This window comes from Heptranchias perlo, chromosome 30, assembly GCF_035084215.1.
Source record: "Heptranchias perlo isolate sHepPer1 chromosome 30, sHepPer1.hap1, whole genome shotgun sequence".
Classification (NCBI taxonomy): domain Eukaryota; kingdom Metazoa; phylum Chordata; class Chondrichthyes; order Hexanchiformes; family Hexanchidae; genus Heptranchias; species Heptranchias perlo.
Window position 1 is genome coordinate 29,356,853 of NC_090354.1, and position 26,671 is coordinate 29,383,523.

Here is a 26,671-nt window from a genome sequence, read left to right on the forward strand (position 1 = left end):
TTTCTACCAATCCCAGCTGGGTCATCTGTGGGACAGTGGGGCGGGGGAGTGGGAGCAGGGAGGGGTCCCACAAATCTGCCTCCAGACGGGTTGACCAAGGAGATGGATCGACAAGATACAAGCAGCAAACTTGACCCTATCTCATTGTCCTGATCAAGGGTCCCGGGGGGAGGGTAGGTGCAGAGAGAAAGAAACATGTATCGATTTAATTATTGTTAAATAAGAGACAATAAGAGAGTCACAGATATATTGGGGTAGGTGCTGACTTTATGCGATCGTGTAAAAGGGGTGATAGTGGTGATCAGCAGCCCGTTTTGACTTCAATGGAAATAAAAATGGGGAGAGATGTAAAACAGTCTGCCGATTCACTATTATCAGGTTTACACTATTGCATAAAGTCAAGACCTACCCTGACCTTCCTGTATAATGTAACAGGAAAGAGGCAGAGGGATTCACAATTATTACATGAGACAGGTAAAGGTTGCAAGAAAAAGTAAGAACAAAGGAACACAGGAATCACTAGACGATAAAAGACCATGGTCCATCTAGTTCGCCTTCTACCATCTTGGTAATTGCTTTATAATGGAGATGTTCACTAATCATAGCAATCAATCTCTATCAATTACAAAAAAACAGACCCAGACATGAGGCGAGGAAACCCCCAGTGATGGAGAGTTTTGGGAACCATAGGTCCAAAGTCATCTGTTCCTCCCAAGCATGTTACACTCACCACATGTCATGCCTCAAATTACTCATATACCGTATCCCAAAATATTATTTTTAAAGAAATGTATTTAATTTGCATTTGAATGAATCAATACTAACTGCTCCTTAGGGAGTCTGTTCCATAAATTTACCACTCACTCACTGAATAATTGTTTAGAACTTACCCCCTTCAAGCACAGGCCGTGTCCTCTGGTTCTACTGTTTTGGACAAGGTGAAATAGCTTGTTATGGTCTAAATTATCTAGTCCCTTTACAATGCTAAAAACAGCTGGAGAGAAGGAGATATGTTGCTGGCCGTGAAACAATTCAGAGATAGTAGGGGGTAGAAATTCATCATGGGCAGAGATGCTAAACGAGCAGTATCTGATCGGCCGCCTGTTATAGGCCCCGCTTGTATTCAATTCTGTTGAGGGTAATAGAACGGGATATCAGGCGGGGAGTATAACAGGCGGCCGATATACTGCAAGTTTAACGCTACCACCTGATATGCATTTCTACCCCTTGGACTATGATCCACATATAATATTTGTTCATCCTTCTATGTTTAGAGAGCAACTCACATATTAAGGAAGGAGGAGGTGTTCTGGAATGTTATTTTACAGAAAGCCCTAGTAAAAATGGTCTAAAGAAGGAATAAATCCAATACTGAAATCATGAAGGGAAACACTGACCTCGACATCGGCCTCCATGTTGTTGATGTTGATTCCACACGCTTTAGAGTAAGAGTGGGGCATCTCAGTCCAACCTTTATCAGTGCACTGCCTGCTCACATTCCCTATGGTAGGAGTAACATCATTAGACCTGTGGTTTATAACGACTGACTGTCCCACTGCTACAGTGAACAGGAATCCTTATAATTCAGAGCAACAGAGATGAACCAGTCAGCAAACGGGTGGTACCCTGGACTGAACATCCCTAAATATTACGGCATTTTGCTATTTTCATTTGACCTGACAGCCAACCCCATACCCTAGCAAGTCAGATATCTGATGGCTTCCACTGGGGAATAAGGGGAAAAGAGTTGCCTGAAAGCCACAGTGATCTTCAAGAGATTTGGTAAATCAGCATAATCATCGGATCAGGCCGATCCAGCAGCCTGGAGCATTTATTAGGGAGGTCTAGCACATTGATCCAGTGAGCATCAAACGAGGGAAATATCTCACATCAATCTGTGGGCCTTTTCATCAGGGCAGTGCTCATTGATCCAGGAAACCTGAAGAATTGAGTCACCGAACCTACTGTGGCCACCAGGTGAAGTCTGAAGCACTCACAATGGAAACATGGAACATGGTCCAAGGAAGACTTATCAGTGTTTGTCAGGTGAAGCCTGAAGTAACAATGAATCCTGGAGCACTTATTAGTGATAGGCTGCCCAAGTTCTCAATCTCAATGAGCCTGCAGTAAAAAGTCAATAATAAAGACAAAAAGCAAAATCCTGCAGGAGCGGGAAATGTGAAATAAAAACAGAAAATGCTAGAAACACTCAGCGGGTCAGGCAGCAGCTGTGGAGAGAGAAACATAGGGTTAATTTTTCAGGTCGATGACCCTTTGTCAGAATGACGGTAACCCTCCCTTCCTCTCTTCATAGATGCTGCCTGTCCTGCTGAGTGTTTCCAGCATTTTCTGTTTTTATTCCACTCATATTGATGTCGGATTACTTTTTTGCTTTATTGAGAAACCAAGGTGAAGGGTCAAGGCCCAGACTGCACGGATGAAAAGAGTAAAACTGAAGACAAGGGAATCACAAGTGCTGATAGGGGTGGCACCAAACACGAGCTTTAAAAACCTGAAATTTGTAAAGACTGAGGGAGGTGAGGAATTCCATAGGTTCGAAGTTCAGAGAAAAAATGAGTTCAAGCAGGAGCCTGGACAATGCACCTAGATTTCAACACAGTGAGGATGTAGGTAAGAGGAAGAGTATGTAGTCTGTGTTTCTGATAAGCTGATTAAATTCTTCGATAAGTTATGTTTCTATTAATAACTGGAATTTTACTCTTGGCGCTCTTAAGGTCACAGAAACTGATTAGTGCGGAGCAAGCCCATATTAATGTATCAGGTTCAAACACCTTTGACCTTTGTGATGCCAGCCATGGCTCAGTGGGTAGCACTCTCTCCTCTGGAGCCAGACTACCGTGGGTTCAAGACCCACTCCTGAGACTTGACCTCATAATTCAGGCTGACATTGCAGTGCAGTACTGAGGGAGTGCTGCACTGTTGGAGGTGCCATCTTTTGGATGAGATGTTAAACCAAGGCCCCATCTGCCCTCTCGGATGGACGTAAAAGATCCCATGGCATTATTCGAAGAACAGGGTAGATCTCCTAGTGACCAAACCTAACAATTTATCCCTCAACCAACATAAAAAAAATTATCTGGCCATTGATCTCATTGCTGTTTGTGGGATCTTGCTGTGTGCAAATTGGCTGCTGCATTTCCAACATTGCAACAGTTACTACACTTTGAACGTACCTCTTTGGCTGTAAAGCACTTTGGGACGTCCTGAAGTTTGAAAGGCGCTATATAAATGCGAGGCTTTCTTTCATTCTGTACTATGACTTGAACTTCAACAAACCCCAAACATTAACCAGTTCACCCAACTTCTGTGAAGGATAACGATGGGCAATGCAGTTGGTTTCAATTATTTTGGTTCAGATGTTTCATTGTGCCCTCCAAGAGCTTTACGTCAGTAGCAAAATGTTGAAAGCAATCAAATGGAGGAGTGGGTCATGCAGTGAGATATAATCCCATCCTTTCACCCTTGAAACCAATGTCTGAATAAGGCTCAGACTGACAGAATAGAAACATAGAAAATAGGAGCAGGAGTAGGCCATTCGGCCCTTTGAGCCTGCTCCGCCATTCAATATGATCATGGCTGATCCTCTATCTCAATACCATATTCCTGCTCTCTCCCCATACCCCTCTATGCCTTCTGCGTCTAGGAATCTATCTAGCTCCTTCTTAAATATATTCAGTGACTTGGCCTCCGCAGCCTTCTGTGGTAAAGAACTCCACAGGTTCACCACCTTCTGAGTGAAGAAATTTCTCCTCATCTCAGTCCTAAATGTCCTACCCCGTATCCTGAGACTATGACCCCTCATTCTGGACCCCCCCCTATGAGCGTCAGAATGACTGTCTCCTCCTTCTATAGGCTGTATGGGTGTTTGATGAAACAAATCTGGGCATTCCAGAGGGTGAGGGTCCATGGTACAAAACTTCCCACAATGTACAAACTGGCATCAAAACGGCAATCTGATGAAGTTGCTCTTCTGAAGTTCGGATAAGGGGACATTGTTGAAGGTAGGTAGAGGGAGTAAATCTCGGTATCTAACCCCCGAGTGCTTGGTTCTACAATGGCCGACAAAAGTGGAGAGGACCTTCCATTCCCCAGCAAGTGTCAACTTGATAACCACAAACATTCCCTAAAAAAGTTTCTCCTGGGGGTTGATTTTCCCTTTAACCCTAAAATGTTGTTTGCAGTGGGCCCCCCCTCAAGGGCCGTTAAAAGCACACAAGGCAAAACTGATTTCACTTAAGTAAACCTTGTATAATCTGTAATATGTAAGTTCAATAATGGGCCATCAGTAATAATCTTTAATCTTTTGTTTACAATTCATGAGCCTGTGCTACTAACCACAGGGGAATATTTATTATTTTGCATGTAGTGAAATTGTAAACCTGCTTTCTGATGAGGAGCTCCGTAGGAGAGGAGTGCCTATCAGGAGTTTGCAGAATGAGGTCAGTTCACCTGATTCACGACCCACTTGATTTTTTTCCCCCCGAGAGTGGGGATAAAGGGAACGTACTCCAATTGGTGGAATGTGATGAGTGGTGTTCCCACATTCTGGGGCCTCAACTTTTCACCATATTTATTAATGACTTGGATGAAGAAACAGAGAGAGACTCGTAGATCCAAGTTCGCAGCTGATACTAAGTTAGGAGGGACAGTAAGTTGTTTAGATGGGAGCAACAAATTTCAAAAGGACATGGACAGATTAGGTGAGTGGACAAAACTGTGCCAAATGGACTTCAGTGTGGGCTAGTAAGTGGTCATCTACTTTGGAGCCAAGAAAGATAAAATCGGAATATTTTCCAAATGGTGAGAAACTAGGAACCGTGGAGGAGCAAAGAAATCTGGGAGTCCAAGTACACAAATCATTAAAAGCTAGTAGCCAGGCACAAAAAGTAGTCAAAAAGGCTAATGGAATGTTGGCCTTTATTTCAAGATGGTTGGAATACAAAGGGGTGGAAGTTATGCTTCAGTTGTACAGAGCCTTGGTCAGACCCCATCTGGAGTCCCACGTACAGTTTTGGGCACCTCACCTCAGGAAGGATATATTGGCCGTGGAGGGGGTGCAGCACAGATTCACCAGAATGATACCGGGGCCTAAAGGGTTAAATTATGAGGCCAGGTTGAATAAGCCTGGTTTGTATTCCCCTGAGTATAGGAGATTGAGGGATGATCCGATTGAGGTATTTAAAATGTTAAAAGGGTAGAAACGGAGAAACCACTTCCTCTGGTGGGGAAATCAAGAACAAGGGGACATGACCTTAAAATTAGAGCTAGGCCGTTCAGGAGTGAAATCAGGAAACACAAAGGGTAATAGATACTTGGAACTCTCTTGTCCAAAAGGCTGTGGATGCTGGGGGTCAATTGGAGCTTTCAAGACTGAGATCGATAGATTTTTGTTAGGTAAGGGTATCAAGGGATACGGAGCAAAGGCAGGTAAATGGAGTTGAGATACAGATCAGCCATGACCCAATTTAATAGCGGAGCAGGTCTCGGGGTTGACTGGCCTACTCCCATTCCTAATGTTCCTTTGTTCCATTAACTTGTCACACAAGGCTCTGCTCGGGGAGTCCTAAATTGTAAAATTTACCTCATGGTGTGCAGCGAAAATCTTCCCCCAACATGTTGACAAGAAGGAAATTGTACATTATTGGCCTGGCACTTTACAGTGTTTTGCTGCAGTTTACTGCCCGTTACAGACATGCAGACTCTATCTGCTGCTCGTTCAGGTACAGGGTATGGAAATTGATTTTATTGCATGAACTTTTTTGACAGGGCAGTTGAGGACGTTTCCCCTCAGTGGCTACATTCCAAAAGTACTTAATTGGCTGTAAAGCACCTTTGGACATTCTGAGGTTGGGAAAGGCACTACAAAAATGCAAGTTCTTTCTTTCTTTCTTATCCAAATCTCCAGGCCCACAAAATTCAAACAGGAGCAAACCAGCGAGCAAAAAATATAAACATAAATGGGCCTGGGATACGTGCATTGTGTGAGTCGGATTGCCAGGGTGCAGGAGGCCACATGTGACCCATGGACTACATTTTGGGCATCCCTGCTCTAGACGACCATAAGTAAATGCATTGACTGCTTTCTGGCTGAGATAGGAATTGATGGTCTTACTTTGGTTGGGCAGTTTTCTAACCGTATGTCAAAAAATGCCACATTCTGACGGTGACAGTTACTCAAATTGATTGCCAAGGTAAGATATTAGGACATAAAATCGATTGGATTTCATTTGTGTTCTGGTTGCTATCTGTGATGAACTAATAATTTTACAACAGCTTTGGCAGTGGTGTCAGGGACTGATGGAGAACGTGTCATCAGCTATTTAAAAACAAATCTTTGACTGCGAACATAGCTACGGGAGGTCATTAATGCAACAAACCGAGGCAGTAACAAAATGTCTTGAACACAGACCCTCAGGGACTGCAGTTTCAGCAGCATTCAAATCAGGCGATAGACTTTCAAAACACTCCTTTAACCTTTGCTTTCTGGGTGGGGTTGTGTGAACGTGTCAAAAATCCCAAACTCCTTGAGCCTGTTGCACACAAAGTTGCCTCAACTGCTTTCTTATCACCTAACAATAGGGAAGCAAGCCTCTGGTCTAGTGGTAGCATTCCTGCCTTGGAGTCAGAACGCGTAGGGTTTGAGCCCTGCTCTAGACAGTTCCTGGTCAAGTGGAGATGGCTGAATTCTCGTATGTCCACCAAGATACTTGTGTCCAGTAGGAGTGGGTGTAGAGAAATACCCTCAACCAGACAGAAGGGCAACCCAGGAACAGACAGGCCAGCAATGGGAGATAACGCACAGAGGGTGAATGCAGTGTCACTCATTTATTGCATGTGGAAGGTGTCTGATATGTACTGGCAATATAAACGAGCTGCATTGCTCTAAATGGGTATCCGAGGAGATTCCTGGTGTTAGACATACTTGTCTGAACACTTTCACAAAAGAGAGGTAATGCTGATATTTCAGATGACAGGCTAGAAAGGGAAAATATGAAGCTGCAGGTGTGAAAGACTGATCATTAAATGTTTTTCTGCTCTCTGAAGTTGACCTAGCAAGGAGTTTAACATTTCATTCCATCATGCCCACTAAGACATGCAGGGTGTTACCTTCCCTTCTCAACAGACCTGCATTTAAAGAGCACCTTTCACAGGACCTCAGGACGTCCTAAAGTACTTTACAGCCAATGAAGTTCTTGTGATACATAGTCACTGTTGTAATGTAGGAAGCACGGCAGCCGATTTGCATACAGCAAGATCCCACAAACAGCAATGAGATAATGACCAGATCATCTGTTTTTAGTGATGTTGGTTGAGGGTTAGATATTGACCAGGACACCGGGGAGAAGTCCCCCTGCTCTTCTTCAAAATAGTACCATGGAGTCTTTTACATCCACCTGAGAGAGCAGATGGGGCCTCGGTTTCTGAAAGACGGCATCTCCAACAGTGCAGCGCTCCCTCAATACTGAATGTCAGCCTAGATTTTTGTGTGGGACTTGAACCCATGACGTTCAGAGGCGAGACTGCGGCCCACTGAGCCATGGCTGAGAAAAGGGAAGCGGGGGAGTGATTTTACAAATTGGTGTTCCTGGGTACGGAGCTTTGTGCTGCCAATGGGTGAAACCCAACATCGAGGGGGTGAATTCGGAAAATTCCCCTTCGGTATAAAGTGGCTGTGAGGTAGAGCTTCCTCTGAGTTTAGTACATCAGCTCCGTGTGAAACCCTGACAGCAGCACTGTTCAGAGGAAGAGTTTATGTAAACACTGTCAAGGGACAAAAGAAAATGTCACCCAGAAATAAAAGCCATAGCAAGCTGTCAGATTCAGCTCATTTAGGAATCCCCAGGACAGAATTATGTCTTTGTGTAATGATAGACAGGATGCAACTGGAAGTGCGCTGGTACTGAAGTGCACTGAAAAAGCAATAATGACCCTTTTGTGTCTCCTTCTGTGAAATACTTTCACTTGTTACTGATAAATAGATTATCCCAAAGAAGATGCTGAACCGTGAGAGATAAACAAGTTATTTCGCTTTATGTAAATTTGGTGACCGATTGCCACAAGACTGGATGCAGAAATGGTTTCCAAGTCTTTTCAAATGGTTGAACTATTCAGTGTGAGGCATTGAGTGGAGATAAGGAACGTCCCGAGGGAAGAGAATCACACAGAGAGTCGTCCTGTCAATTTTGTTTAGAGCTGAGAAACATTGTTGAAAGGTGTCAGCCATGGTTCAGTGGTAGCACTCTCTTACCTCTGAGTCACAAGGTTGTGGGTTCAAGTCCCACTCCAGAGACTTGCACATAATCCAGGCTGATGCTTTAGTGCAGTACTGAGGGAGTGCTGCACTGTCGGTGCTGCCGTCCTTTGGATAAGACGTTAAACCGAGGCCCGTTTGCCCTCTCAGGTGGATGCAAAAGATCCCAAGGCATTAGTTCGAAGAAGGGGAGTGGGACTAATTTGGATAGCTCTATCAAAGAGTCCGCACAGGCAAGATGGGCTGAATAGCCTCCTTCTGTGCTGTATTTTCAAATAAAACTGTTGGATTATAACCTGGTGTTGTAAGATTCCTTACATTTGTCCACCCCAGTCCATCACCGGCATCTCCACATCATGTGTCCTATACTATGAAAAGCAGGTGAGTTCTCCCCGGTGTCCTGGTCAATATTTATCCCTCAACCAACATCACTAAAACAGATTATCTGGTCATTTATTTCATTACTGTTTGTGGGAGCTTGCTGTGTGCAAATTGGTTGCCGCGTTTCTTATATTACAACAGTTTCTATACTTCAAAATATTTCATTGGCTGTAAATGGCTTTGGGATGTCTTGAGGTCATGAAAGGCGCTCTATAAACACAAGTCTTACTTTCCTTCTTTATGCAAATTTTCCAAATACACACACCCAGCGTACGGCCTCATCCACTGGGATTGTATGTCAGAAAATGGCTGGAACAATCCCTACAATATTCCATTTGCTAGATATCTTCCCCCATGCATGTATAACACACCCTTCTGGGAAATTTGTGCCTGAACTAAGTTCTCAGCAGCCCTGTGTTAGGGAGATGAAAAATCAGCCTGGAAACCTGCTCCTTTACTGCTGTCCAGAAAATTCCATTAGAAAAAAACCCGGGTGTGGAAGATGAATAAGGACAGGATCGAGCTGTGATGCCTCACATTTTCGAATAGCCTGCTGACATTCAATGTCAGGGCTCACACATGAAGAACGGCCACTTGAATGAGGTGCCAGAGTACAGCTGGGGTTCGGTGCAACTGTGCCCCAGTAAGAGAGAGACACGGAGGAACTAAAGGAAGGGGGAGGCAATTGGAAACAGAAATGACCATATCAGATCTAGAGGTCACCTCAGCACCTGAAGGCTGAACCTGGTCACAGTTGGATCATAAAGTGATGTAGAACCAGCCTGGATTATGAAGGGACCACAAACCAAAACAACACCAACAATTTGCATTTATGTAGCACCTTTAGCAGAGTAAAACGTCCCAAGGAGCGTAATCAGACAAAAACTGACATCAAGCCAAAGAAGGAGGCATCAGGACAGGTGCCCAAATACTTGATCAAAGACGTAGGTTTTAAGGAACATCTTAAAGGAGGAGAAAGAGGTGGGGAGGAGGAGAGGTTTAGGGAGAGAATTCCAGAGCTTAGGGCCTAGGCAGCTGAAAGCACCACTGTCAATGGTGAATCGAAGGATGTGGGAGATGCACTAGGCCAGATTGGAGGAGTGCAGAGATCTCGGAGGTCTGTAGGGCTGGAGGAGGTTACAAAGATAGGGAGGGGTGAGCTCATGGAGGAATTTGAACACAAAGATGAGAATTTTAAAAACAAGGCATTGGTGGACCAGGAGCCAATGTAGGTCAGTGAGCACAGGGGTGATGGGTGAATGGGACTTGGTACAAGTTAAGATAAGGGCAGCAGAGTTTTGGATGAGCTCAAGTTTACAGAGAAACAAACCAATGGAATAAACATTGTCATCTCAAATTAAAACACCAGTGAGATCATTTAACCAGATTGCTCCAAAACAAACTCAAGGTAATGGCCAGGATTCTCCTCCTAGTGGCAGTGCTCCAGTGAGATGGGGCTTCTGCCACTCCCTCCCCCACTGCTGGAACCCTGTCCGAAGTGTGGGTTGGAATGGAGCGAGAGGAGGTGGTTACAAGCCCCTCTCCCTTCACTGGGAGAACCCAGGATTCTTGCCAGCGTTTCCTGGGGCCCATCGCCACCTCCCATGGTGGTCCCAGGGAAGCGGTGGTAAGTAAAGTAAACGGCCAGGAAACCCTCCAGGGACCTAGGCTGATTTCTCACCTCCCTAACACAGGGCTGCTTACCCCGCCTCCATTTGCATGTGTTGTGCAGGGGATGGAGCATCGAGCAGGGGTAAGGGGAGGGAAAGCCCACTCGGGCGGTGAAAGGGACAGGAGGCCTCACCGCCCGAACTTTCTGTCTATCTCCACCACGTTCCCGCCGGTGAAATCGGGTGTGACTGCGGAGGAAAATCCCGGCCATCCTTAAAGACATCAAAGGGTGAAATTACTCTTTCAATGAAAAGCAGAGAATTTCTCTGTAATTAACCCTATCGGTTTTCCAGGGACCACACCGGTCATGGGAAATACCGGAAAATTGGGCAGTTCCTTCACAGGTGCGCGCCCCTCCCCGCCTGATTCTCTGGTAATCGCTGTGCCCAGATGATCCAGTCCCCTGGCGCAGACTCGCGATAAACTCCCCCAACAAATCTCACTCTCAATGCCATGTGCTCCTGCAGTTTCATTCGCGGGCTATGAATTGTGGAGAACTATAAAGTGCAGTTCCCCACCCCTTCAAACGCGGCGGTTTACCTGGTTTGTCCGCGTACTGCAGCAGAACTTTGGGACAAGGGAGCACCACGGTCGATCCAGTAGCCGCGGCTGGCCAGCATGAGAGGTTGTCCCACATGGAGTGACACCCTGAGACAGGAGAGAGAAGGGATGTGTTCAAGAGCATCAACAAGCCAACACTGCAGGGCAAGAGTGGAGGAGAAAGTTGGGAAGGAGTGAAGAACGTATAGTGGAGGATTGAGGTAAAGGATGAGACCAGAGAGGGATAGTAACAACATGAGATGAGATAAAGAAAGGGAGAGAAGCCTTGAAGTATCGTGCCCCACCCTTCAGTGTGATGTCGATCAGTAACTCACCGTCAGTATTTATTTTAAGATTATTCTTGGGATATGGGCGTTGCTGGCAAGGCTGACTTTTATAACCCATCCCGAGTTGCCCTTGAGAATGTGGTAGTGGGCCGTCTTCATGAACCGCTGCAGTCCGTGTGTTGAAGGTGCTCCCACAATGCCGTTAAGCAGGGAGTTCCAGGATTTTGACCCAGCGACGATGAAGGAATGGTGATAAATTTCCAAGTCTGGATGGTGTGTGACTTGGAGGGCAACTTGGACGTGATGGTGTTCGCATGCACCTGTTGCTCGAGGTGGTGGAGGTCAAGGGTTTGGGAGGTGCTGTCGAAGAAGGTGTGATGGTGTGATATTGGTCAGTGATTCACCTCGAGAGAGATGGTGTGATATTGGTCAGTGACTCACCTCGAGAGAGCTGGTGTGATATTGGTCAGTGACTCACCTCGAGAGAGGTGGTGTGATATTGGTCAGTGTCTCACCTCGAGAGAGGTGGTGTGATATTGGTCAGTGACTCACCTCGAGAGAGGTGGTGTGATATTGGTCAGTGACTCACCACGAGAGAGATGGAGTGATATTGGTCAGTGACTCACCACGAGAGAGGTGGTGTGATATTGGTCAGTGTCTCACCTCGAGAGAGATGGAGTGATATTGGTCAGTGACTCACCTCGAGAGAGGTGGTGTGATATTGGTCAGTGTCTCACCTCGAGAGAGATGGAGTGATATTGGTCAGTGACTCACCACGAGAGAGGTGGTGTGATATTGGTCAGTGTCTCACCTTGAGAGAGATGGTGTGATATTGGTCAGTGACTCATCTCGAGAGAGGTGCTGTGATATTGGTCAGTGTCTCACCTCGAGAGAGATGGTGTGATATTGGTCAGTGACTCATCTCGAGAGAGGTGGTGTGATATTGGTCAGTGACTCACCTCAAGAGAGATGCTGTGATATTGGTCAGTGACTCATCTCGAGAGTGATGGTGTGATATTGGTCAGTGACTCACCTCGAGAGAGATGGTGTGATATTGGTCAGTGACTCACCTCAAGAGAGATGGTGTGATATTGGTCAGTGTCTCACCTCAAGAGAGATGGTGTGATATTGGTCAGTGACTCACCTCGAGAGGGATGGTGTGATATTGGTCAGTGTCTCATCTCGAGAGAGGTGGTGTGATATTGGTCAGTGACTCACCTCGAGAGAGATGGTGTGATATTGGTCAGTGTCTCATCTCGAGAGAGGTGGTGTGATATTGGTCAGTGACTCATCTCGAGAGAGGTGGTGTGATATTGGTCAGTGACTCACCTCGAGAGAGATGGTGTGATATTGGTCAGTGTCTCATCTCGAGAGAGGTGGTGTGATATTGGTCAGTGACTCACCTCGAGAGAGGTGGTGTGATATTGGTCAGTGACTCATATTGAGAGAGGTGGTGTGACATTGGTCAGTGTCTCACCTTCAGAGAGGTGGTGTGATATTGGTCAGTGTCTCATCTCGAGAGAGGTGGTGTGATATTGGTCAGTGTCTCACCTCAAGAGAGATGGTGTGATATTGGTCAGTGTCTCACCTTCAGAGAGGTGGTGTGATATTGGTCAGTGACTCATCTCGACAGAGATGGTGTGATATTGGTCAGTGACTCATCTCGAGAGAGGTGCTGTGATATTGGTCAGTGTCTCACCTCGAGAGAGGTGGTGTGATATTGGTCAGTGACTCACCTCGAGAGAGATGGTGTGATATTGGTCAGTGACTCATCTCAAGAGTGATGGTGTGATATTGGTCAGTGACTCACCTCGAGAGAGATGGTGTGATATTGGTCAGTGACTCATCTCAAGAGTGATGGTGTGATATTGGTCGGTGACTCACCTCGAGAGAGGTGGTTTGATAATGTTCACTGACTCACCTCGAGAGAGATGGTGTGACATTGGTCAGTGTCTCACCTTCAGAGAGGTGTTGTGATATTGGTCAGTGTCTCACCTCAAGAGAGATGGTGTGATATTGGTCAGTGTCTCACCTTCAGAGAGGTGGTGTGATATTGGTCAGTGACTCATCTCGAGAGAGATGGTGTGATATTGGTCAGTGACTCATCTCGAGAGAGGTGCTGTGATATTGATCAGTGTCTCACCTTGAGAGAGGTGGTGTGATATTGGTCAGTGACTCATCTCGAGAGAGATGGTGTGATATTGGTCAGTGACTCACCTCGAGAGAGATGGTGTGATATTGGTCAGTGACTCATCTCGAGAGTGATGGTGTGATATTGGTCAGTGACTCACCTCGAGAGAGATGGTGTGATATTGGTCAGTGACTCACCTCGAGAGAGATGTTCTGATATTGGTCAGTGACTCATCTAGAGAGAGGTGGTGTGATATTGATCAGTGACTCAACTCGAGAGAGATGGTGTGATATTGGTCAGTGACTCACCTCGAGAGAGGTGGTGTGATATTGGTCAGTGACTCACCTCGAGAGAGGTGGAGTGATATTGGGCAGTGTCTCACCTCGAGAGGGATGTTGTGATATTGGTCAGTGTCTCATCTCGAGAGAGGTGGTGTGACATTGGTCATTGTCTCAACTTCAGAGAGGTGGTGTGATATTGGTCAGTGACTCACCTCGAGAGAGATGGTGTGATATTGGTCAGTGTCTCATCTCGAGAGAGGTGGTGTGACATTGGTCATTGTCTCACCTTCAGAGAGGTGTTGTGATATTGGTCAATGTCTCACCTCAAGAGAGATGGTGTGATATTGGTCAGTGACTCACCTTCAGAGAGGTAGTGTGATATTGGTCAGTGTCTCACCTCGAGAGAGATGTTGTCTTATTGGTCAGTGCCTCATCTCGATAGAGATGGTGTGATATTGGTCAGTGACTCACCTTGAGAGAGATGGTGTGATATTGTTCAGTGACTCACCTCGAGAGTGATGGTGTGATATTGGTTAGTGATTCACCTTAAGAGAGATGGTGTGATATTGGTCAGTGACTCATCTCGAGAGAGGTGGTGTGATATTGGTCAGTGACTCACCTCAATAGAGATGGTGTGATATTGGTCTGTGTCTCACCTCAAGAGAGATGGTGTGATATTGGTCAGTGACTCATCTCGAGAGAGGTGGTGTGATATTGGTCAGTGACTCACCTCAAGAGAGATGGTGTGATATTGGTCAGTGTCTCACCTCAAGAGAGATGCTGTGATATTGGTCAGTGACTCATCTCAAGAGTGATGGTGTGATATTGGTCAGTGACTCACCTCGAGAGAGATGGTGTGATATTGGTCAGTGACTCACCTCGAGAGAGGTGGTTTGATAATGGTCACTGACTCACCTCGAGAGAGATGGTGTGATATTGGTCAGTGACTCACCTCGAGAGAGATGTTCTGATATTGGTCAGTGACTCATCTCGAGAGAGGTGGTGTGATATTGGTCAGTGACTCAACTCGAGAGAGATGGTGTGATATTGGTCAGTGACTCAACTCGAGAGAGGTGGTGTGATATCGGTCAGTGACTCACCTCGAGAGAGGTGGTGTGATATTGGTCAGTGTCTCACCTCAAGAGAGATGCTGTGATATTGGTCAGTGTCTCACCTCGAGAGGGATGTTGTGATCTTGGTCAGTGACTCACCTCGAGAAAGATGGTGTGATATTGGTCAGTGTCTCATCTCGAGAGAGGTGGTGTGACATTGGTCATTGTCTCACCTTCAGAGAGGTGGTGTGATATTGGTCAGTGACTCACCTCGAGAGAGATGGTGTGATATTGGTCAGTGACTCATCTCGAGAGAGGTGGTGTGATATTGGTCAGTGACTCATCTCGAGAGAGCTGGTGTGATATTGGTCAGTGACTCATCTCGAGAGAGCTGGTGTGACATTGGTCAGTGTCTCACCTTCAGAGACGTGTTGTGATATTGGTCAGTGTCTCACCTCAAGAGAGATGGTATGATATTGGTCAGTGTCTCACCTTCAGAGAGGTGGTGTGATATTGGTCAGTGACTCATCTCGAGAGAGATGGTGTGATATTGGTCAGTGACTCATCTCGAGAGAGGTGCTGTGATATTGGTCAGTGTCTCACCTCGAGAGAGGTGGTGTGATATTGGTCAGTGACTCACCTCAAGAGAGATGGTGTGATATTGGTCAGTGTCTCACCTCAAGAGAGATGCTGTGATATTGGTCAGTGACTCATCTCGAGAGAGGTGGTTTGATATTGGTCAGTGTCTCACCTTCAGAGAGGTGGTGTGATATTGGTTAGTTTCTCACCTCGAGAGGGATGTTGTGATCTTGGTCAGTGACTCACCTCGAGAGAGATGGTGTGATATTGGTCAGTGACTCATCTCGAGAGAGGTGGTGTGATATTGGTCAGTGACTCATCTCGAGAGAGGTGGTGTGACATTGGTCATTGTCTCACCTTCAGAGAGGTGTTGTGATATTGGTCAATGTCTCACCTCAAGAGAGATGGTGTGATATTGGTCAGTGTCTCACCTCGAGAGAGATGTTGTCTTATTGGTCAGTGCCTCATCTCGATAGAGATGGTGTGATATTGGTCAGTGACTCACCTTGAGAGAGGTGGTGTGACATTGGTCAGTGTCTCACCTTCAGAGAGGTGTTGTGATATTGGTCAGTGTCTCACCTCAAGAGAGATGGTGTGATATTGGTCAGTGTCTCACCTTCAGAGAGGTGGTGTGATATTGGTCAGTGACTCATCTCGACAGAGGTGCTGTGATATTGGTCAGTGTCTCACCTCGAGAGAGGTGGTGTGATATTGGTCAGTGACTCACCTCGAGAGAGATGGTGTGATATTGGTCAGTGACTCATCTCAAGAGTGATGGTGTGATATTGGTCAGTGACTCACCTCGAGAGAGGTGGTTTGATAATGTTCACTGACTCACCTCGAGAGAGATGGTGTGACATTGGTCAGTGTCTCACCTTCAGAGAGGTGTTGTGATATTGGTCAGTGTCTCACCTCAAGAGAGATGGTGTGATATTGGTCAGTGTCTCACCTTCAGAGAGGTGGTGTGATATTGGTCAGTGACTCATCTCGAGAGAGATGGTGTGATATTGGTCAGTGACTCATCTCGAGAGAGGTGCTGTGATATTGGTCAGTGTCTCACCTTCAGAGAGGTGGTGTGATATTGGTCAGTGACTCACCTCGAGAGAGATGGTGTGATATTGGTCAGTGTCTCACCTTCAGAGAGGTGGTGTGTTATTGGTCAGTGACTCATCTCGAGAGAGATGGTGTGATATTGATCAGTGACTCACCTCGAGAGAGATGGTGTGATATTGGTCAGTGACTCATCTCGAGAGTGATGGTGTGATATTGGTCAGTGACTCACCTCGAGAGAGATGGTGTGATATTGGTCAGTGACTCACCTCGAGAGAGATGTTCTGATATTGGTCAGTGACTCATCTAGTGAGAGGTGGTGTGATATTGATCAGTGACTCAACTCGAGAGAGATGGTGTGATATTGGTCAGTGACTCACCTCGAAAGAGGTGGTGTGATATTGGTCAGTGACTCACCTCGAGAGAGCTGGTGTGATATTGGTCAGTGACTCACCTCGAGAGAGGTGGAGTGATATTGGTCAGTGTCTCACCTTCAGAGAGGTGGTGTGATATTGGTCAGTGTCTCACCTCGAGAGGGATGTTGTGATATTGGTCAGTGTCTCATCTCGAGAGAGGTGGTGTGACATTGGTCATTGTCTCAACTTCAGAGAGGTGGTGTGATATTGGTCAGTGACTCACCTCGAGAGAGATGGTGTGATATTGGTCAGTGTCTCATCTCGAGAGAGGTGGTGTGACATTGGTCATTGTCTCACCTTCAGAGAGGTGTTGTGATATTGGTCAATGTCTCACCTCAAGAGAGATGGTGTGATATTGGTCAGTGACTCACCTTCAGAGAGGTAGTGTGATATTGGTCAGTGTCTCACCTCGAGAGAGATGTTGTCTTATTGGTCAGTGCCTCATCTCGATAGAGATGGTGTGATATTGGTCAGTGACTCACCTTGAGAGAGATGGTGTGATATTGTTCAGTGACTCACCTCGAGAGTGATGGTGTGATATTGGTTAGTGATTCACCTTAAGAGAGATGGTGTGATATTGGTCAGTGACTCATCTCGAGAGAGGTGGTGTGATATTGGTCAGTGACTCACCTCAATAGAGATGGTGTGATATTGGTCTGTGTCTCACCTCAAGAGAGATGGTGTGATATTGGTCAGTGACTCATCTCGAGAGAGGTGGTGTGATATTGGTCAGTGACTCACCTCAAGAGAGATGGTGTGATATTGGTCAGTGTCTCACCTCAAGAGAGATGCTGTGATATTGGTCAGTGACTCATCTCAAGAGTGATGGTGTGATATTGGTCAGTGACTCACCTCGAGAGAGATGGTGTGATATTGGTCAGTGACTCACCTCGAGAGAGGTGGTTTGATAATGGTCACTGACTCACCTCGAGAGAGATGGTGTGATATTGGTCAGTGACTCACCTCGAGAGAGATGTTCTGATATTGGTCAGTGACTCATCTCGAGAGAGTTGGTGTGATATTGGTCAGTGACTCAACTCGAGAGAGATGGTGTGATATTGGTCAGTGACTCAACTCGAGAGAGGTGGAGTGATATCGGTCAGTGACTCACCTCGAGAGAGGTGGTGTGATATTGGTCAGTGTCTCACCTCAAGAGAGATGCTGTGATATTGGTCAGTGTCTCACCTCGAGAGGGATGTTGTGATCTTGGTCAGTGACTCACCTCGAGAAAGATGGTGTGATATTGGTCAGTGTCTCATCTCGAGAGAGGTGGTGTGACATTGGTCATTGTCTCACCTTCAGAGAGGTGGTGTGATATTGGTCAGTGACTCACCTCGAGAGAGATGGTGTGATATTGGTCAGTGACTCATCTCGAGAGAGGTGGTGTGATATTGGTCAGTGACTCATCTCGAGAGAGCTGGTGTGATATTGGTCAGTGACTCATCTCGAGAGAGCTGGTGTGACATTGGTCAGTGTCTCACCTTCAGAGACGTGTTGTGATATTGGTCAGTGTCTCACCTCAAGAGAGATGGTGTGATATTGGTCAGTGTCTCACCTTCAGAGAGGTGGTGTGATATTGGTCAGTGACTCATCTCGAGAGAGATGGTGTGATATTGGTCAGTGACTCATCTCGAGAGAGGTGCTGTGATATTGGTCAGTGTCTCACCTCGAGAGAGGTGGTGTGATATTGGTCAGTGACTCACCTCAAGAGAGATGGTGTGATATTGGTCAGTGTCTCACCTCAAGAGAGATGCTGTGATATTGGTCAGTGACTCATCTCGAGAGAGGTGGTTTGATATTGGTCAGTGTCTCACCTTCAGAGAGGTGGTGTGATATTGGTTAGTTTCTCACCTCGAGAGGGATGTTGTGATCTTGGTCAGTGACTCACCTCGAGAGAGATGGTGTGATATTGGTCAGTGACTCATCTCGAGAGAGGTGGTGTGATATTGGTCAGTGACTCATCTCGAGAGAGGTGGTGTGACATTGGTCATTGTCTCACCTTCAGAGAGGTGTTGTGATATTGGTCAATGTCTCACCTCAAGAGAGATGGTGTGATATTGGTCAGTGACTCACCTTCAGAGAGGTGGTGTGATATTGGTCAGTGTCTCACCTCGAGAGAGATGTTGTCTTATTGGTCAGTGCCTCATCTCGATAGAGATGGTGTGATATTGGTCAGTGACTCACCTTGAGAGAGATGGTGTGATATTGTTCAGTGACTCACCTCGAGAGTGATGGTGTGATATTGGTTTGTGATTCACCTCAAGAGAGATGGTGTGATATTGGTCAGTGACTCATCTCGAGAGAGGTGGTGTGATATTGGTCAGTGACTCACCTCAATAGAGATGGTGTGATATTGGTCTGTGTCTCACCTCAAGAGAGATGGTGTGATATTGGTCAGTGACTCATCTCGAGAGAGGTGCTGTGATATTGGTCAGTGTCTCACCTCGAGAGAGGTGGTGTGATATTGGTCAGTGACTCACCTCAAGAGAGATGGTGTGATATTGGTCAGTGACTCATCTCGAGAGTGATGTTGTGATCTTGGTCAGTGACTCACCTCGAGAGAGATGGTGTGATATTGGTCAGTGACTCACCTCGAGAGAGATGGTGTGATATTGGTCAGTGACTCACCTCGAGAGAGGTGGTTTGATAATGGTCACTGACTCACCTCGAGAGAGATGGTGTGATATTGGTCAGTGACTAACCTCGAGAGAGATGTTCTGATATTGGTCAGTGACTCATCTCGAGAGAGGTGGTGTGATATTGCTCAGTGACTCATCTCGAGAGAGGTGGTGTGATATTGGTCAGTGACTCATCTCGAGAGAGCTGGTGTGATATTGGTCAGTGACTCATCTCGAGAGTGATGTTGTGATCTTGGTCAGTGACTCACCTCGAGAGAGATGGTGTGATATTGGTCAGTGTCTCATCTCGAGAGAGGTGGTGTGACATTGGTCAGTGTCTCACCTTCAGAGAGGTGGTGTGATATTGGTCAGTGACTCATCTCGAGAGAGATGGTGTGATATTGGTCAGTGACTCACCTTAAGAGAGATGGTGTGATATTGGTCAGTGTCTCACCTCAAGAGAGATGCTGTGATATTGGTCAGTGACTCATCTCGAGAGTGATGGTGTGATATTGGTCAGTGACTCACCTCGAGAGAGATGGTGTGATATTGGTCAGTGACTCACCTCGAGAGAGGTGGTTTGATAATATTCACTGACTCACCTCGAGAGAGATGGTGTGATATTGGTCAGTGACTCACCTCGAGAGAGATGTTCTGATATTGGTCAGTGACTCATCTAGAGAGAGGTGGTGTGATCTTGGTCAGTGACTCAACTCGAGAGAGATGGTGTGATATTGGTCAGTGACTCAACTCGAGAGAGATGGTGTGATATTGGTCAGTGAGTCAATTCGAGAGAGATGGTGTGATATTGGTCAGTGACTCACCTCGAGAGAGGTGGTGTGATATTGGTCAGTGACTCACCTCGAGAGAGGTGGTGTGATATTGGTCTGTGTCTCACCTTCAGAGAGGTGGTGTGATATTGGTCAGTGTCTCACCTCGAGAGGGATGTTGTTATATTGGTCAGTGACTCACCTCGAAAGAGATGGTGTGATATTGGTCAGTGTCTCATCTCGAGAGAGGTGGTGTGACATTGGTCATAGTCTCAGCTTCAGAGAGGTGGTGTGATATTGGTCAGTGACTCACCTCGAGAGAGATGGTGTGATATTGGTCAGTCTCTCATCTCGAGAGAGAGGTGGTGTGACATTGGTCATTGTCTCACCTTCAGAGAGGTGTTGTGATATTGGTCAATGTCTCACCTCAAGAGAGATGGTGTGATATTGGTCAGTGACTCACCTTCAGAGAGGTGGTGTGATATTGGTCAGTGTCTCACCTCGAGAGAGATGTTGTCTTGTTGGTCAGTGCCTCATCTCGATAGAGATGGTGTGACATTGGTCAGTGACTCATCTCGAGAGAAGTGGTGTGATATTGGTCAGTGTCTCATCTCGAGAGAGGTGGTGTGACATTGGTCAGTGTCTCACCTTCAGAGAGGTGTTGTGATATTGGTCAATGTCTCACCTCAAGAGAGATGGTGTGATATTGGTCAGTGACTCACCTTCAGAGAGGTGGTGTGATATTGGTCAGTGTCTCACCTCGAGAGAGATGTTGTCTTGTTGGTCAGTGCCTCATCTCGATAGAGATGCTGTGATATTGGTCAGTGACTCATCTCGAGAGAAGTGGTGTGATATTGGTCAGTGTCTCATCTCGAGAGAGGTGGTGTGACATTGGTCATAGTCTCACCTTCAGAGAGGTGGTGTGATATTGGTCAGTCTCTCATCTCGAGAGAGAGGTGGTGTGACATTGGTCATTGTCTCACCTTCAGAGAGGTGGTGTGATATTGGTCAGTGTCTCACCTCGAGAGAGATGTTGTCTTGTTGGTCAGTGCCTCATCTCGATAGAGATGGTGTGATATTGGTCAGTGACTCATCTCGAGAGAAGTGGTGTGATATTGGTCAGTGTCTCACCTCGAGAGAAGTGGTGTGATATTGGTCAGTGTCTCACCTCGAGAGAGATGGTGTGATATTGGTCAGTGACTCATCTCGATAGAGATGGTGTGATATTGGTCAGTGTCTCACCTCGAGAGAAGTGGTGTGATATTGGTCAGTGTCTCACCTCGAGAGAGATGGTGTGATATTGGTCAGTGACTCACCTCGAGAGAGGTGGTGTGATATTGGTCAGTGTCTCACCTCGAGAGAGATGGTGTGATATTGGTCAGTGACTCACCTCGAGAGAGATGGTGTGATATTGGTCAGTGACTCACTTTGTGTGCGACGGTATTGTATTATTTCAACATCGATGTATGTGAACAAGAACTGTTCAGCCGAGGAGGATTGTCATTTCCCTGGATGTGCTGACAGTCTCAGGGGGTGAAATCCTCAGAGCTCCTCCTGCTCTGTGCATGAACAAGGTTTATCCGCCAATGTGGGAGAAGCTCCGTGGGACGCTCTCTATAAAGCAGGTTCTTTCTGTCGCTGTGTTTTACTCACCAGACTCCCAGTCCAGGTGGAACATTGATAAATCGGACAAGCACCTCTCCTCCTCCAGCTGGATCTCTAACAGTAGGTTACAGTCAGGGTGGATCACCATTGCCTGAAGAAAGGATAAAAGGAATTTGTTAAAATGTGCTCACATAAGTGTGAATTCATTATATTGCCTCCCTGACTTGCCCACCACAGAACTTGATGAAGTAGCAGGATGCATAAATACAGACATCAGAGAAGCTTGTTGCTCATACAGAGTGGTTATAGTGGGAGAATTTAATTTTCACAGAGACTGGGAGAAGCAGAACAGCTCGAGAGCCAAAAGCAGCGAATTTTGTGAGTATATTCGAGACACTTTTCTGGAACAATATGTTCTTGAACCAACAAGAGGACAGGCCACACTAGATTTAGTGTTGAGTAATGATCCTGAATTAGTCAACAAGCTAACGGTAAGGGAACACCTAACTGACAGTGACTATAATGTGACTGAATTCATTATTAGTTTTGAGAGGGAGCAGGGTGAGTCACAAACCAAGGTTTTGCATTTCGAAAAGGCTGACTTTGAAGGGGTGAGACAGAAATTAGCCACAGGTGGAACTGTTAATGGGTAAAACTACAGGTGAACAGTAATATTCGTTCAATACAAGACCTGTACAAACACCTAAAGAGCAAGAGCTCTACTTGTGTAATAAAACAACCTTGGTCAAGAAAAGAGGTGAGAGATAGTATAAAATTAAAAGAAAGAGTTTGCTCAAATGCAAAGAATAGTGGAAATCCCGCGGACTGGAGAGACATAAAAAACAGCAAAGGAATATAAAGGAAGTAGCAAGAGTTGCAAAAAGAGAACGCAAGAAAAAATTGTGAAGGATATCAAGGATAACACTACAAGTTTTTAGTTTTAGAGTCTGGATTTACTGTCGTTATGGAAATAGCAAGGAAAAATCAAATGTGATAATACTCAATTGGAGGAGGTCTAATTTCAGTGAGTTGAAAAAGGATCTGGCCCAGGTGGACTGGAATCAAAGATTGGCAGTTAAACAGTAAATGAGCAATGAGAGGCCTTCAAAAAGGAGATAGTTCGGGTACAGACTAGACACATTCCCATGAGGGGAGAGGAAGGGTATCCAAAGCTAGAGCCACCTGGATGACTAAATAAAGGGATTAAAATGAAACAATAAAAGGAGGCTTATGATAAATGTCAGGTTCATAATTCAGTCGAGAACCAAGCTGAATACAGAAAGTACAGAGGAGACTGAAAAAGGAAATAAGTGCAGCAAAGAGTGTATGAGAATAGATTAGCAGGTAACATAAAAGGGAACCCAATTTTATAAACATTTAGTGAAAGGGTAGTCAAAGGAAGGATGGGTCTGAGTGGGGACTAAAAAGGAGATCTTCTTGTGGAGGCAGAGGGCATGGCTGAGATACTAAATGAATACTTCGCATCGGTCTTCACTGGAGAAGGGGATGCTGCCAATGTCACAGAAAAGGAGGCAGTAGTAGAGAAATTGAATAGAATAAAAAGAGGAAGTACTTAGAAGGTTGGCAGTGCTCAAAGTAGAAAAGGTCCAGATGGGATGCATTCTTGTTTGCTGAGGGACGTAAGGGTGGAAATTGCGGAGGCTCTGGCCACAATCTTCCAATCCTCCTTAGATATGGGAGTGGTGTCAGAGGACTGTTCAAAAAAGGGGAGAGGGTTAAACCTGGTAACCACAGCTTAGGCAGCCTAAGGTGGGGAAACTTTTAGAGACAATAATCCAGGACAAAATTGGCACTTGGAAAATAAGTGTTAATAAATGAAAGCCAGCATGGATTGGTTAAAGGCAAATTGCGTTTGACTAACTTGAGTTCTTTGATGAAGTAACAGAGAGGGCTAATGAGAGTAGTGCAGTTGATGTCGTATATATGGACTTTCAAAAGGCATTTGATAAAGTACCACATAATAGACTTGTTAGCAAAATTAAAGCCCATGGGATTAAAGGGACAGTGGCAGCATGGATGCGAAATTGGTTAAGGGTCAGAAAGCAGAGTGTAGTGGTGAACGGTTGTTTTTCAGACTGGAGGAAAGAATACAGTGGTGTCCTCCAGGGGTCGGTATTAGGACCACTGCCCTTTTTGATATATGTTAATGACCTGGACTTGGGTATGGAGGGTATAATTTCAAAGTTTGCAAATGACACAAAACTCAGAAATGTAGTAAATGATGTGGAGGATAGTAACAGCCTTCAAGAGGACGTAGACAGACTGGTGAAATGGGCAGACACATGGCAGATGAAATTTAACACAGAGAAGTGTGAAGTGATTAATTTTGATAGGAACAATGAGGAGAGGCAATATAAACTAAATGGTACAATTTTAAAGGGGGTGCAGGAACAGAGGGACCTGGGAGTGTAGGTACACAAATCTTTGAAGGTGGCAGGACAAGTTGAGAAGGCTGTTAAAAAGGCATATGGGATGCTTGGCTTTATTAATAGAGGCATGGAGTACAAGAGCAAGGAAGTTATGCTAAACTTTTATAGTGGTTAGGCCCTAGCTGGAGTATTGTGGCAAATTCTGGGCACAACACTTAGGATGGATGTCAAGGCCTTGAAGAGGGTACAGAGGAGATTTACTAGAATGGTACCAGGGATGAGGGACTTTAGTTATGTGGAGAGACTGGAGAAGCTGGGGTTGTTCTCCTTAGAGCAGAGAAGGTTAAAGGGAGATTTGATAGGTGTTCAAAACTATGAGGAGTTTTGATAGAGTAAATAAGGTGAAACTGTTTTCAGTAGCAGAAGGGTCAGTAACCAGAGGACACAGATTTAAGGTGATTGGCAAAGGTGACAAGAGGAAAAAAAATTTATGCAGCGAGTTGTTCTGATCTGGAATGCACTGCCTGAAAGGGTGATGAAAGCAGATTCAATAATAACTTTCAAAAGGGAATTGGATAAATATTTGAAGGGGAAAAATTTGCAGGGCTATAGAGACAGAGCAGAGGAGTGGGACTAATTGGCTGTCTCTTTCAAAGAGCCGGCACAGGCACGATGGGCCGAATGGCCTCCTTCTGTGTTGTATCTTTCTATGATTCTATGAAGAGAAAGAGGGTGGCTATGGGTAGTGTGGGCCCCTTAGAGACAGATGCAGGTTATATTGTAATTGAAAATAAGGAAACGGCAGACTTGCTAAATAATTACTTTGTATCGGTCGTCACAGCAGAGGAAGAGGATTAAATACCTGAGACATGAGGAAAATTAAAAATAAATCTAGGGAAGGAACTTACTAGATTTAATATCAGTAAATTAATGGAACTGAAAAAATAATGAGACTGAAGATTGGCAAATCTCCAGGACCTGATGGTTTCCATCCCAGGGGATTAAAAGACGTAGGTGAGGAAATTACAGATGATGATCTTCCAAAACTCTCTTGATTCAAGAATTGTCCCCTTGGATTGAAAAATTGCCAATGTCATTCCATTATTTAAGAAGAGTGGGAGAGAGAAACCAGGAAATTATAGACCTATTAGCCTAACATCTGTTGTGGGGAAGTTACTAGAATCTGTTATTAGGGATGGAGTGACTGAGCACCTGGACAAATATGAACTGATAAGAGACAGCCAGTCATGTTCTAACTAACCTAGTTGAATTTTTTAAGACGGTTACTAACGTGGTAGATAGGGTGTGTCTATGGATGTTATTTATATGGACTTCCAGAAGGTATTCGATAAAGTTCCACATAAGAGACTGTTGGCAAAAATTAAAGCGCGTGGATTTAGAGGCAACCTATTGACATGGGTAGGGAATTGGTTAGGAGGCAGGAGACAGAGAATCAGGATAATGGGTATGTACTTTAATTGGCAGGATGTGACTAGTGGTGTCCCCCAGGGTTTTGTACTGGGACCTCAGCTTTTCACTATATTTATCAATGACTTAGATGAAAGAAAGAGAGCCATATACCCGAGTTTGCTGACACGCTAAGTTAGGTGGCACAGTAAATAGTGTAGATGGGAGCAGAAAGTTGCAAAGGGACATTGATGGATTAAGTGAGTGGGCAAAACTGTGGCAGATGGAGTTCAATGTGGGGAAGTGAGAGATCAGCCACTTTGGACCTAAGAAAGATAGAACAGAGTATTTTCTAAATGGCAAGAAGCTAGGAACTGTGGAGGAGCAGAGAGATTTAGGGGTTCATGTACAGAAATCACTAAAAGCTGGTGGACAGGTACAAAAAATAATTGAAAAGGCTAATGGAATGTTGGTCTTCATCGCAAGAGGGCTGGAATACAAAGAGGAGGAAGTGATGCTACGGTTGTATAAAGCTCTGGTCAGACTCTATCTGGAGACTGCGTGTAGTTCTGGGCACTGCACCTCAGGAAGGATATATTGGCCTTGGAGGGGGTGCAGTGCAGATTCACCACAATGATACCGAGGTCTAAAGGGTTAAATTATGAGGCCAGGTTGCACAGACGAGGCTTGTATTTCCTTGAGTATAGAAGACTAAGGGGTGATCCAATTAGTTGTTTAAGATGATTTAAGGATTTGATAGGGTTTTAGAGGGAAACTATTTCCTCTGGCAGAGCAGTCCAGAACAAGCGGGCGTAATCTTAAATTAGAGTATTTTCTAAATGGTGAGAAAATAGGAACTGTACAGGAGCAAAGAGAATTGGGAGTCCAAGTACACAAACCACTGAAAGCAAGTAGGCAGGTACAAAAAGCAATCAAAAAGGCTAAATTAGAGCTATGCTGTTCAGGGGTGATGTCAGGAAGCATTTCGTCAGGTAGTGGAAATCTGGAACTCTCTCATTCAAAAAGGTGTTGAGGCTGGGGGTCAATTGAAAATTTAAAAACTGAGATTGATAGATTATTGTTAGGCAGGGGTATTAAGGGACATGGAACCAAGGAGGATGTATGGAGTTGAGATAAAGTTAAGCCATGATCTAATTGAATGGCACAACAGACTCGAGGGGCCGAATGGCCTGCTCCTGTTCCTAATCATTTCCAATGGGA

At 45.4% G+C, this 26,671-nt stretch overlaps 1 protein-coding gene across 1 annotated transcript in view; it reads right to left on the minus strand.

The window, feature by feature from the left end:
- The window catches only part of LOC137300080 (vasoactive intestinal polypeptide receptor-like), a 61,233-nt gene that overhangs the window by 34,499 nt on the left and 63 nt on the right, over positions 1 to 26,671 (minus strand). The window contains exons 2-5 of the mRNA XM_067969175.1: positions 24,866 to 24,905; positions 21,702 to 21,804; positions 10,865 to 10,972; positions 1,398 to 1,501 (exon numbers count right to left, since the gene is read on the minus strand). Of these exons, the coding sequence (XP_067825276.1) occupies positions 1,398 to 1,501; positions 10,865 to 10,972; positions 21,702 to 21,804; positions 24,866 to 24,905 (355 nt within the window). The remainder of the gene's footprint in view (positions 1 to 1,397; positions 1,502 to 10,864; positions 10,973 to 21,701; positions 21,805 to 24,865; positions 24,906 to 26,671) is intronic.